Genomic DNA, 13,468 nt, shown 5'->3' with positions numbered 1-13,468 from the left:
GTGGCGGTACTGTATCCGTCTGGAGAACATGGGGGAGGAGGTGGTGCAACTGAGGGAGAGACACTGGAGGATCTTCAGCCTCTCAGGCACCCTGGAGACGGTCCGGGGCAGAGGAGTGGTGGGACGGGTGAGTCGGGCTGCTTTCAATAAATCTTTCCTGATTCCTCACATCCTCTCCTTTTCAAAATATATTGGAGAAGGTCAAAAAAAGTGTGGTAAAGACTTGTCTACCAAATGATACCCCCTCACTGTGTGTAGGAGCCAGTGTTGTCCGAAGAGCAGCCTGCCTTCCAGTACAGCAGTCACGTCTCACTGCAGGCACCCAGCGGGCACATGTGGTGAGTCTTGCCAAGAAACGCACACACGCACTGTGAAACACCTGCCCGTTGTTGTCAAAAAGTAGACACTTTAGGGCCTCCCGGGTGGCGCAGTGGTCTAGGGCACTGCATCGCAGTGCTAGCTGCGCCACCAGAGTCTCTGGGTTCGCGCCCAGGCTCTGTCGCAGCCGGCCGCGACCGGGAGGTCCGTGGGGCGACGCACAATTGGGCTAGCGTCGTCCGGGTTAGGGAGGGTTTGGCCGGTAGGGATATCCTTGTCTCATCGCGCTCCAGCGACTCCTGTGGCGGGCCGGGCGCAGTGCGCGCTAACCAAGGGGGCCAGGTGCACGGTGTTTCCTCCGACACATTGGTGCTGCTGGCTTCCGGGTTGGAGGCGCGCTGTGTTAAGAAGCAGTGCGGCTTGGTTGGGTTGTGCTTCGGAGGACGCGTGGCTTTCGACCTTCGTCTCTCCCGAGCCCGTACGGGAGTTGTAGCGATGAGACAAGATAGTAATTACTAGCGATTGGAATACCACAAAAATTGGGGAGAAAAGGGGATAAAATTTATTAAAATAAAAATAAAAAAAGTAGACACTTTGTACCAGCAGAACACGTATGGCAGAATGTCACACAAGTGGTAACCATTTTTTGTTCCTCCTGGTCCAAGTAACCTACTATGATGGCAGGGTTTATTTCCACCCTAAAATGAATACTAGCCTAATCAACATAATGGACAATATGTGCCATATAGCAAACATCAGGCAGAATTGTAAAACGGTTCATTAGGTGCCAAACAGAAGAAAAATGTACTGAAAGTACCTCAACTTTCACCCTATCTGGACTATGCAATTCCAGATTCCCCCAAAGTTACCAGAATTTTGCAAACCTAGTAGAGATTAGTATGGTTGAGCTTTAGCAGCACATAGTTCGGACTCTTGTCTTTATGGGAACTGACATTGGCTACTGCATTGTGTGTGTGTGAGCGATCTCTCTTTTCAATCATCCTTAAATGGAATTTCAAGTATGGGTCTGAGCTCCAATGAACAAACACACTTTGTTTGTGGTTAATAGGCTCTGCAAACTTCCTCAAGTTTTCTGACTTGCGATATCGGGCAATTTATTTACATAATTTGGCCAGGTTTGCCCACTCTGTGCCAGGTTTGTTGTATTAGTTGATGAGGGACACACTGTGCGTGTGTATATATGTAAGTAAATTGGTATGTTTGTGTAGCATACTGTAGAAGCATGAATATTGTCAGTGGAAACGGTAGTAGTAAAATTACCCTGGTCGTAGTAGAAGCTGAAGTAAGCTAATTGTAGGAGCAGTAGTAGTTGAAGTAGAATACTTGGGAAGCTAGTAGTAGAAAATGAGTCACAGCAGTACTACTGTAGGACTCTGGACTGGGCAGTGGCTGGGCAGGGCAGAAGGGGCTCGGACTCTGACGGTGCCTGTCTTTGTCTTTTGACCCCTGCAGGGGTTCCTATCGGCTCGAGAGGCCCAACGGCACCTTCTTCGACGTCCGCATCCCGCCCTTTTCCCTCGAAAGCAAGAAAGACGATACACCCAACGGCTTCCTGCCCGGCCCTTTCACCTCATTGGCCTGAGTCGAGCCATGCCATCCTCCAAACTGCTCCACCCACACTCACATCACCCTCTTCAAAGCCTGCCCCTGTCCTGTTCACCACCCATTCTCCTCTCCACATAGGCTGTACCACCTAATCAACAACTGTAGCCCCTCCTGCCAACACAAATGCCCTAGGCTCTTGGATCGATGTCAAGACTAAGTCATTGGGAAGTGTGAATGTGACTCTACGCCAAACCTTGCAGAGAGCCCTGTGGAGCTAAGCATTGTGCACATACCCGGGGACTACCTTGTCTGCACTACATCTACAGTACCACTAGTAGGATTGTGTGGCACTTCAATAGTGACCTTTGCTCTGGTAGCACATGGCGGTGTGGTCAAGACCGGTGCGGTCTGTGGTTCTCTAATGAAAAGTAGTCTATCCAACATTTAGTCAGCCGCCTAGACGAGTCAATACTCTTAAATTGCTTCCTTTTCTCCTCCAGTCTCCTGCCCTTCAGTACAACTCCTATGGCATAAAGGGCTAGGTTTCTGCCATCCTGTTTTTCACCAGTCATATGCAGGGCAGGCTCAGCAGTGGATGCGGAAAGGAAACCATCAGACTATTCTGACTTTTGCATCTATTCTGAGTTTTGCATCTATTCCAGACTGATAAGACTTTTAGACACTTGAAACTATTAGGCCTAATACTGTTAGACTATTTTTGACTAGGCCAGTGCCGGTTTGACTGAAAAGGACAAACCGAGTAGAAGCTCAGGCTGAGAGGATCACAAACATGGTATTCAGTATCCTACTGAGCGACTCGTTCTGTTTTTGGATCATCTCTTTACATTTCCAATGGTACGTTAGTTTAAAAGAAAATGTTATTTGAGTCTGTGCTCTAACACGTTTCCCCAGACATTTTAGACCATTTCTCGCCAAACCATAGTGAATCAATAAGTATAACTCATTGTGAATGAAACACTATCTATTATGTTTTGTTGGTCAACCACATACTGTGTGTACACAAATGAAGAAGAGCAGTTGACTGTTTGCAATGAGGAACATGAGTAGTGTTTTATATGAACGTCATAGCACCTATAAAAGTCTGTTGCTTAACATCTTCCTAAACGCCGCTCATAGTAGAGACCTACTCCCAAAAAGAACCGAGGGCCTTGATCAGACAGTGACTACATAATCTGTGTTTTCTACTCCCTATCAGTGCTGTACTTATCAGGACCTCAACCCTCTAACACAGAGGCAGCAAAGCTGTGACGTAGTACACGACTACTAGTTATAATCATGTTGCTTTATTTATCACATGATCTGTTAAAGGGGAAGTTCAGTATTTTACAACTTAATGTTAAATGGTTCCTCACCCTGAAAGTATGCTGCATGACCCTATCACTTCCATTTTTGTGTTGGCTGTTTAAAGAATTTAACCAGGGATTATAGTTTCTCTTGGGCCAGAGACTACTTTCAAGATCTAACATTAAGTTGTTAAATATTGTACATCCCCTTTTAATGATGGAATCCGCATTAGGGGTAACAGCCCACTGTCTGCCCCAACACCTTTGTTTTGTTTTGTGGATGAAACGGAGGTGAGGTGCGTCAAACTGTTTGTTCATTTGTAGTAACGTTTTTGTTGTAATATCCAAAACGAACGTGGCAGATTCACTATTAAGGATTCCCGCTTTAATTTGTGCTGCTATGATATGATCACAGCTGATTCACTGCTGATCAAATAGCCAGTCACTAATCAAAGATGTGCAATTACTAGATTGTTCAATCAATGGCAGACATTTGAAGTTGTTGTCAATGTGTTACTGTATATCTAGTAATTTCATGGTGACTTAAGTATTCATGCTTGTCTTTTTGGCACTTTCCTGTATCTCCAGTAAAGGCAAGGCATTGACACACAGTGACCCCAACCAAGATCACGTATATATTTTTTCATGTTAATTTATACTTTATGATGTGTGTATGTGTGTGTGTATATATGTATAAACAATTTTATGTGACGGAATCAGTCTTGTATAGCATTAATGTGGCTGAAGTGACACGGATTAGTCGATGCATTTGAATGGAAATGTAAAAATTTGTGTTAATGTGACTGGCTAAATGAATCAGTGTAAGGATTTGTGGACTTCAGTTTGGGAATCCTAAATAAACACTTCTGTGAATCATTGAAATTGTTCCGTCTATCACTATCTAAGTGTACTCCCATTTTAATCTGCATGCATTAGGGGCGGACTGGGACCACAAATCGGGCGTTTCTGAGAGTCATTATTTTATTGCCGACCATTTTGATTGATTGGCCATTTGGAGCCAGTATCTGAAAAGGGACAGCAGCCAAATTATCATTCTGTGCAAAAATCATAATGTTAATTAACAGGCACATGGGCCCGGCTGCCACTTTTGTTCATTTTAACAAATGTTTTCCCCCAATTTTAGACCTGCTCACTTTTGTGTCTAGTCTTTTTCATTTGTTCTGCATTACATCCACTAGCAGGTCCTGATGTGAGGATGGCACTGTGGCCAAAACAGAGTTGATAACACTGAACTTTATAATTTATTATTTTTATGTTGAATGTTCAACAGCATTTTTGACTCAGGATTCACACATGGAAACATGCTTTGTTGGCACTGGCAGAATAGGTCCCTTTTAGCTTTTCGGTGAGATGTTACTGTTGTAAGTCTGTTAGACTAGACAGCATGCTGTGGCTGTGCTAGATACTGTATTTCTGTGGCTAGCGGCAACAGTGGTACAGGCTACTACAGTCTAGTACAGGGATGGGCAATTCCAGTCCTCAAGGGCCTGATTGGTGTCAGTTTTGTCCCAGCTAACACACCTGACTCCAATAATCACCAAATCATGATCTTCAGTTTAGAATGAAATTTGCAATCAGCTGTGTTTGCTAGCAATGGAGGAAAGTGACATCAATCAGGCCCTCGAGGACTGGAGTTACCCACCCCTGGTCTAGTACCTCAGCAAAACTTTTCATATCACAGGGACTGAAGCCATCTCCTCTGAGTGAGTGTGCGAAAGAGAATGCGCCGCCATATCCTTGTTGAATTTAATTGATTTTCAAAAATCTTTTTTTTTTCTGCGCCTGCTGATTGGTATTTTCCGCCTTCTGCAGGGGGACTTTTACTTGCCAACGGGCTAATGGCGGCGCCATGTTCGAGGTGGCCATCCCCTCCTTCTCCCTGGAGCGCCACGGCCGTAGGGACAGCCCCTACTCCTTCCTCTTCTGAGAGAGGGGGGGAAGAGAGAGAGAGAGAGAGACTGTCTGCTGGGAGAGACAGGCTGCCACTACTGGCCCCTCTTCTTTATGGTGGAAATGGACCCAGGCTCAGTGTTTCCCCCCCACATTTGTGTTTTATCTCTTCTCCTCAGGGACTTTATTTACACTTTCACCTTTAAGGCAATCCTTTATGCATGCAGCCAGAGGTCCGATATTAGTCAAGTTACACACCTCACACTGAGGTTGTGTAAAGCGGTTAAAGACATGCGGTGGCACATTGGCGACTAAGTATTTTAATTGTTTTGTACCTCACGCTTTGGGCTGGATGTTTCAATGTGTAGGTCATCCCTGCATAATCAATGCACAGAATTACTGTCTTACCTCAATTAGCCACGAAATCCCGAGTTTGAAAGAGACGCGCAGCTGATCTTCCAGAAAAACATTTTCCCCCACGTGGGCCAGCCCCCTAGCAATTTGAGTTCTAGCCAATGAGCTTCAGCCCCTCGCCAGAGTGTTGCCATTTGAGTGACGGCTAGCAAGATGCACATACAGCCGAGCGAGAGGGAGCAAAGACAACGTGCACATGGTGCCTTCAGAAAGTATTCACACCCCTTTATTTAACTAGGCAAGACAGTTTAAAATGTAAAATGACGGCCAAACACGGACGATGCTGGGCCACCCTATGGGACTCCCAATCACGGCCGGCTGTAATACAGCCTGGATTTGAACCAGGGACTAGTGACGTCTCTTGCCCTGAGATGCAGTGCCTTAAACCGCTGCGCCACTCAGTACAGAGATGGGGTAGTCATTTACACTGAAATTTGTTCAAAGATTTTACTGAGTAACAGTTCAATTAAGGAAATCAGTCAAATGAAATGAATGCATTAGGCCCTAATCTATGGATTTCACATGACTGGGAATACAGATTGGTTGTGCAAACCCACAGTTCCATCAGCTGCCTGGGTGGCTGGTCTGATGATCCTGCTGGTGAAGAAGCCTGATGTGGAGGTCCTGGGCTGGCGTGGTTATACATGGTCTGCGGTTGTGAGGCCAGTTGGGACGTAATGCCAAATTCTCTAAAATGACGGAGGCGGCTTATGGTAGAGAAATTCTGGCAACAGGTCTGGTGGATATTCCTGCTGTCAGCATGCAAATTGCAGATGTGGAATTGTGTTGGGTGACAACTGCATGTTTTAGTGCGTTATTGGCCCCAGCACAAGGTGCACCTGTGTAATGATCATGCTGTTTAATCAGCTTCTTGATGTGCAACACCAGTCAGGAGGATGGATTATCTTGGCAACGGAGAAATGCTCACTAACCGGTATGTAAACAAATTTGTGCACGACATTTGAGAGAGAGACGCCTTTTCTGCATATGGAAATTATCTGGGATCTTTTATTTCAGCTCATGAAACATGGGACCAACAATTTTACATGTTACATTTATATTTTTGTTTATTATAAAAATCGTGTTAAATACTTGCACAGAGTGAGTCCTGTAACTTATGTGACTTGTTAAGCACATTTTTACTCCTGAACTTATGCAGGCTTAACATAACATGGGTTGAATACTTATTGACTCAAGACATTTCAGCTTTTCATACAAAAAATATGTAATTCCACTTTGACATTGTGTGTAGGTCAGTGACACAATCTCAATTTAATCAATACAAATTCAGTCTGTAAAACAAAATGTGGAGAAAGTCAAGGGCTGTGACTACTTTCTGAAGACGCTGTCGTTGCTTACCTTTTTTATTATAGGCTACTGCTCAGACACTTTTTTTTAAATGATGTTTAAAATGTATGGTTTTCATTTAAAAGCTTCATACCACACGTTTGTGTTTTAACACTCAAATCACTTCTACATAGCTCTGTTTACATTTATCCAGCACATATGAATGTTTTTTTTTTAGCTTTTCAACATAGTGAAATAAAATTAACTACAAGTTTGGACAAGATGAGCACACTTTCAATTTCTTTTCTGTTCCTTCAGTGGACCTCCTTTACCTCTGTAACCTACCTCTCAAACTGTGACTACTTGACTCCTGTAGTATACTCTCCAACAGACCTCTCAAACACGTATTTTTAACAGTAAAAATATATTTCTTGCTCAGTGATATTAAAGCTGGAGTTCTTAATAGTGAAACTGTCCCATCTGCCTGATATTACAACAAAGTTACTGCAAACAGCCCCACCTCCCCGGACATCATTGCACGTGCAATAGAACAGCAGCATACTGTATGTAGTGATGATTTTTTTTGTTATTATTATTACGATGCACGACTCTCCCCAGCTCTGCTTCGTCAACAAAACAATAACAATGGCCGTGGGGTGGACAGTGGTGCTGTTTCACCATACTGCGAATTCTATCTTTAAGATGGTTAAGAACCAATGGAAAGAAGTCTGGTTTGAGAACTATAGCTGTTTTAAAATTGTATGTGATGTTTGCAGCATGGGAGTGCATGTGGCTGCATCCTGTTACCTGGGAAATTGCCTCGTCACTTTGAATGTCATCAGGGATAATTCATTGACAGTGCTGACAGTCTGTATTGGGTAATAGTCATCTCGGAAACTATTCGTAATCTTCTGTGAGCGCTGGCCTCCGGACAACTTTTCGTACATCTGCCCACAAGAAATTAAGAAATAGTCTGAATATTTTAAAGGGTCACAATGAGAAAACATTACATGATGTTATCAAGTACCCAGAGCACTTATAAACTTAACTAGTGTTTTAAATAGACATTTGTTCTTATTATGACTTTGGTGATGTGGGCAGTTTGACTACCCGACAAGTTGTAACCTAGGAGGGTATGCGACTGGTTCAAAGCCTCCAGTACTCTCACACCGTTTTTATCTGGTAACTGTTGTACACTGCAGTGTAACAGAAATATTAGATGCCTTTTAAAAACTGATGTTATGTATTTATTTTCATATTGTGAACAGATGACATTGGCATGTGAAACTTGCCCCATATTCTCCTTCACGTTATATACAGGATAGCTCTGAATGGGATTTTAAGTCATTCTGTAACTAATAAACATGTCAAAGTGACTTCATATCTGCTTGTTCTTTTTGTCCGTAAGTCTCGACATACAACTGTGATGGCCAGTTACTGAAGAATTTGTCCAATGGCCTGTCATAGTAAATGTGTATAAATTTTGCTTGTTTTTGATAAAATGCAGACCTAATTTTAACTCTGAAGTGGTTTTTTTTCAGGATCTCGTCACAGTATCTCTGGGCATTCATTTTTACTATTTTCTACATTGTGGAATAATAGTGAAGATGTCAAAATTATGAAATAACGCATATGGAATAATGTAGTAACCAAGAAAGTGTTAAACAAATTGAAATAGATTTTAAATTCTTCAAAGTAGCCACCCTTTGCCTTGACAGCTTTGCACACTCTTGGCATTCTCTCAACTAGCTTCATGAGGAATGCTTTTCCAACAGTCTTGAAGGAGTTCACACATATGCTGAGCACTTGTTGAGGTTGGGTGATTGTGGAGGCCAGGTTATGATTCAGCACTCCATCACTCTGCTTGGTCAAATAGCCCTTACACAGCCTGGAGGTGTGTTGGGTCATTGTCCTGTTGAAAAACAAATGATAGTCCCACGAAGCGCAAACCAGATGGGATGGCATATCTGTGCAGAATGCTGTGGTAGCCATCCTGGTTAAGTGTGCCTTCAATTCTAAATAAACCAGACAGTGTCACCAGGAAAGCCCCCCCCCCCCCACACACACACACACCATCACACCTGCTTCACGGTGGGAACCACACATGCGGAGATCATCCGTTTACCTACTCTGCGACTCGCAAAGACACGGCAGTTGGAACCAAGAATCTCAAATTTGGACTCATCAGACCAAAGAACACATTTCCACTGGTCTAATGTCCATTGCGCGTGTTTCCTGACCCAAGCAAGTCTCTTCTTATTGGTGTCCTTTTTAATAGTGGTTTCTTTGTAGCAATTCAACCATGAAGGCCTGATTCACAGTCTCCTCTGAACTGTTGTCATTTTACGTAAACTCTGAAGCATTTAGTTTGGCTGCAATTTCTGTGGCTGGTAACTCTAATGAACTTATCCTCTGCAGCAGTGGTAATTCTGTCTCTTCCTTTCCTGTGGCGGTCCTCATGAAAGCTGAAACTCATCATAGCGCTTGATGTTTTTTGCGGCTGCACTTGAAGAAACTTTAAAAGTTTTTAATCTTCCGCATTGACTGACCTTCATGTCTTAAAGTAATGATGGACTGTCGTTTCTCTTTGCTTATTTGAGGGGTTCTTGCCATAATATGGACTTGGTCTTTTACAAAATAGGGCAATCCTCTGTATAGCACCCCTACCTTGTCACAACACAACTTATTGGCTGAAACACATTAAGAAGGAAAGACATTCCACAAATTCACTTTTAACAAGGCACATCGATTAATTGAAATGCATTCCAGGTGACTACGTCATGAAGCTGGTTGAGAGAATGCCAAGTGTGTGCAAAGCTGTCATCAAGGCAAAGGGTGGCTACTTTGAAGAATCTAAAATATATTTAGATTTGTTTAACACTTTTTTTTGGTTACTACATGATTCCATATGTGTTATTTCATAGTTTTGATGTCTTCATTATTATTCCACAATGTAGAAAATAGGATAAAGAAGTGTGTCCAAACTTTTGACTGGTACTGTATATGTTACGAATTACCATTCGTATTATGTTACGAATTTGCAAAATGTACGATATGTTACGAATTCTAGCTAGGTGGCTAACATTAGCTTGGCTAGGTGTTACGATTAGGTTAAGGTTAGGGAAGTTTTAGCTAAGTAGTTGCAAAGTTACTAAAATGGCAACGTTGTCCGTGATGAGATTCGAAGTCGTAACGTTTGGGTTGCTAGAATTTAGAATTTTGTGCCCTGTCTTATGTAACCATACCAAACGTAACATTTTTTTATTAAATTTTTTTTTTTTTCACCTTTATTTAACCAGGTAGGCAAGTTGAGAACATGTTCTCATTTACAACTGCGACCTGGCCAAGATAAAGCAAAGCAGTTCGACACATACAACAACACAGAGTTACACATGGAGTAAAACAAACATACAGTCAATAATACAGTAGAAAAATAAGTCTATATACAATGTGAGCAAGTGAGGTGAGATAAGGGAGGTGAAGGCAAACAAAATGTATATATAAATAAATACAAATATAATACAAATATAAAAAAGGCCATGGTGGCGAAGTAAATACAATATAGCAAGTAAAAACACTGGAATGGTTGGTTTGCAGTGGAAGAATGTGCAAAGTAGAGATAGAAATAATGGGGTGCAAAGGAGCAAAATAAATAAATACAGTAGGTAAAGAGGTAGTTGTTTGGGCTAAATTATAGATGGGCTATGTACAGGTGCAGTAATCTATGAGCTGCTCTGACAGCTGGTGTTTAAAGCTAGTGAGGGAGATAAGTGTTTCCAGTTTCAGAGATTTTTGTAGTTCGTTCCAGTCATTGGCAGCAGAGAACTGGAAGGAGAGGCGACCAAAGGAAGAATTGGTTTTGGGGGTGTCGTGTCTTTGACTATGCCAGATTGATTGCTATGACATGCTATTCTATAAAATAATTTATCTGCAATTAATATTACCTGATTGAACTAATCATGTAAATATTAATTAACTAGAGAGGGACACCATGAAAGAATATTTATAGAGCTGTTATCTTTCGAATAAACTCTTAAAGATTTAGTAATATTTTACTAAATAACAGTCACATTAATCGTCATTTTATTCAGTCTCATCTGAAAGTTGTAAGTCCTTGATTATCTGCAAGAATCCTGGCTAACAAGTTGAATCAGCAATACAAAATTGGGTTTAATTATTTATTTACTAAATACCTAACTAATCACACAGAATCACACATATACAATTAGATCATAACTTGATCACAAATTACGTCATACAGAAAACGTCCCTAGCGGGCGGAATAGATATGACAGCTTGTTACACAAAGGGAAGGGGTGGGATTTTAGTGAAAGAGCGGGAGATTCGGAACAGGGCAAAAGCTGTGCTCTCGTAAATATAGTATCTTATGCATTCTAAATTACCGCCCATTTGACAAGGAAAATGCAATACATATTTACTCTGAGCTGCGCTTCAGTAGGTTGGTGGTAGATGGAAGGCCGTATCGACAACCCGAGTCCTCTGTCCTTTGGAGAATGTCTCTGTTGGTCACGGGAGACGTTGTAGTAACGTTGTGGGTAGTAGACGGGATACTCGGACTGTCCTTCCTAACCTGCGTTTGTAGCAGCTGTTGCCAACTCAACGGCTAGGAGATATCACTTCTGTAGTGAACACGAGTTCAAAGTTCATACCATTCACAATCAAAGTCCATGCTGATGTTGGCCTAGTTCTGTAGTTATTGTCTGAACCATCTTGACATCGGATCGTCATCCAAAATGTACCCGGAACAGGAAGTTACATTTTTGTCACTGGCTTTATATAGTGGAGGTAGAGGGGTGTGTCTGAAAAGTCTATTACCCAGGTCTCTTCACAGGGGCGGGCCCCTGGTTGAGCAGAAGCCAAATTTATGAAAACACAGATCTCTCATTTGGAAGGTAAAATTACATTTCACCTCTTCACAAACAATGTCATATTCAAACATTTGAATTAAACAACAATTCCATGTGAATCCGATACCTCTGACGTTTAGACTTTTCACAGTAGCGTTTATGTCATTCTATCATTGATGAGAATGTGTCAGAGGGCAACCGAACTGACATAATATACCTTAAGTACCACCGCATATGTACAGTTGTTTGGACTACCAGAATATAGTTCATTTCCCCCAACTTCTGATGTTACCCAGAATCTCTATGTTAACCCATGGGTTTCCTTATGTCACATCAGTTATAGTGGGGAGAGAGAAAAAGGGGGAAAGAGGTATTTATGACTGTCGTAAACCTACCCCCAACCCAACGTCATGACAGGGGTGACCAGAGAGATATACCTGCTGGAGCGCGTGCTATGGGTGGGTGTTACTGTGACCAGTGAGCTGAGATAAGGCGGAGCTTTACCTAGCATAGACTTATAGATGACCCGGAGCCAGTGGGTCTGGCGCCGAATATGTAGCGAGGGCCAGCCGACTATAGCATACAGGTCGCAGTGGTGGGTGGTATAAGGAGCTTTGGTAACAAAATGGATGGCACTGTGATAGACTGTATCCAGTTTGCTGAGTAGAGTATTGGAAGCTATTTTGTAGATGACATCGCCGAAGTCGAGAATCGGTAGGATAGTCAGTTTTACAAGGGTAAGTTTGGCGGCGTGAGTGAAGGAGGCTTTGTTGCGAAATAGAAAGCCGATTCTAGATTCGATTTTGGATTGGAGATGTTTAATATGAGTCTGGAAGGAGAGTTTACAGTCTAACCAGACACCTAGGTATTTGTAGTTGTCCACATATTCTAGGTCAGAACCGTCCAGGGTAGATGCTAGTCGGACGGGCGGGTGCGGGCAGCGAACGGTTGAAAAGCATGCATTGGTTTTACTAGCGTTTAAGAGCTGTTGAGGCCACGGAAGGAGTGTTGTATGGCCTTGAAGCTCGTTTGGAGGTTTGTTAACAGTATCCAAACAAGGGCCAGATGTATACAGAATGGTGTCGTCTGCGTAGAGGTGGATCAGGGAATCACCCGCAGCAAGAGCGACATCATTGATATATACAGAGAAAAGGTCCGGACAACAGGCCCTCCGATTTGACACACTGAACTCTGTCTGTGAAGTAGTTGGTGAACCAGGCGAGTCAGTCATTTGAGAAACCAAGGCTATTGAGTCTGCCGATGAGAATACGGTGATTGGCAGAGTCGAAAGCCTTGGTCAGGTCGATGAAGACGGCTGCACAGTACTGTCATTTATCGATGGCGGTTATGATATCATTTAGTACCTTGAGCGTGGCTGAGGTGCACCCGTGATCACCTCGGAAACCGTATTGCACAGCGGAGAAGGTACGGTGGGATTCGAGATGGTAAGTGATCTGTTTATTAACTTGGCTTTCGAAGTCTTTAGAGAGGCAGGGCAGGATGGATATAGGTCTATAACAGTTTGGGTCTAGAGTGTCACCCCCTTTGAAGAGGGGGATGACCGCAGCAGCTTTCCAATCTTTAGGGATCTCAGACGATATGAGAGGTTGAACAGACTGGTAATAGGGGTTGCAACAATGGCGGCGGATAGTTTTAGAAATAGAGGTTCCAGATTGTCTAGCCCAGCTGATTTGTACGGGTCCAGGTTTTGCAGCTCTTTCATAACATTTGGGTGAAGGAGAAGCTGGGGAGGCTCGGGCAAGTAGCTGCTGGGGGGACAGAGCTGTTGACCGGGGCTGG

General features: G+C 42.9%; 1 protein-coding gene across 2 annotated transcripts in view; it reads left to right on the top strand.

The window, feature by feature from the left end:
- Window positions 1-8,176, top strand: part of LOC139537628 (polymerase delta-interacting protein 2-like) — a 30,529-nt gene extending 22,353 nt beyond the window's left edge. Inside the window, exons 9-11 of one of the 2 annotated variants that reach the window (XM_071339167.1) lie at window positions 2-127; window positions 259-338; window positions 5,022-8,176. In XM_071339167.1, coding sequence (XP_071195268.1) covers window positions 2-127; window positions 259-338; window positions 5,022-5,136 — 321 coding nt within the window. In that variant the 3' untranslated portion in view covers window positions 5,137-8,176. Of the gene's footprint in view, window position 1; window positions 128-258; window positions 339-1,791; window positions 4,065-5,021 lie in introns of those variants that run through there. The other variant, XM_071339166.1, reaches the window with a different exon arrangement.
- The last annotated feature ends 5,292 nt before the right edge of the window (window positions 8,177-13,468 follow it).

Source organism: Salvelinus alpinus, chromosome 13 (assembly GCF_045679555.1).
Source record: "Salvelinus alpinus chromosome 13, SLU_Salpinus.1, whole genome shotgun sequence".
NCBI lineage: Eukaryota > Metazoa > Chordata > Actinopteri > Salmoniformes > Salmonidae > Salvelinus > Salvelinus alpinus.
The sequence above is the reverse complement of the archived record's forward strand: the minus strand, read 5'-3'. Positions and strand labels throughout refer to the sequence as shown.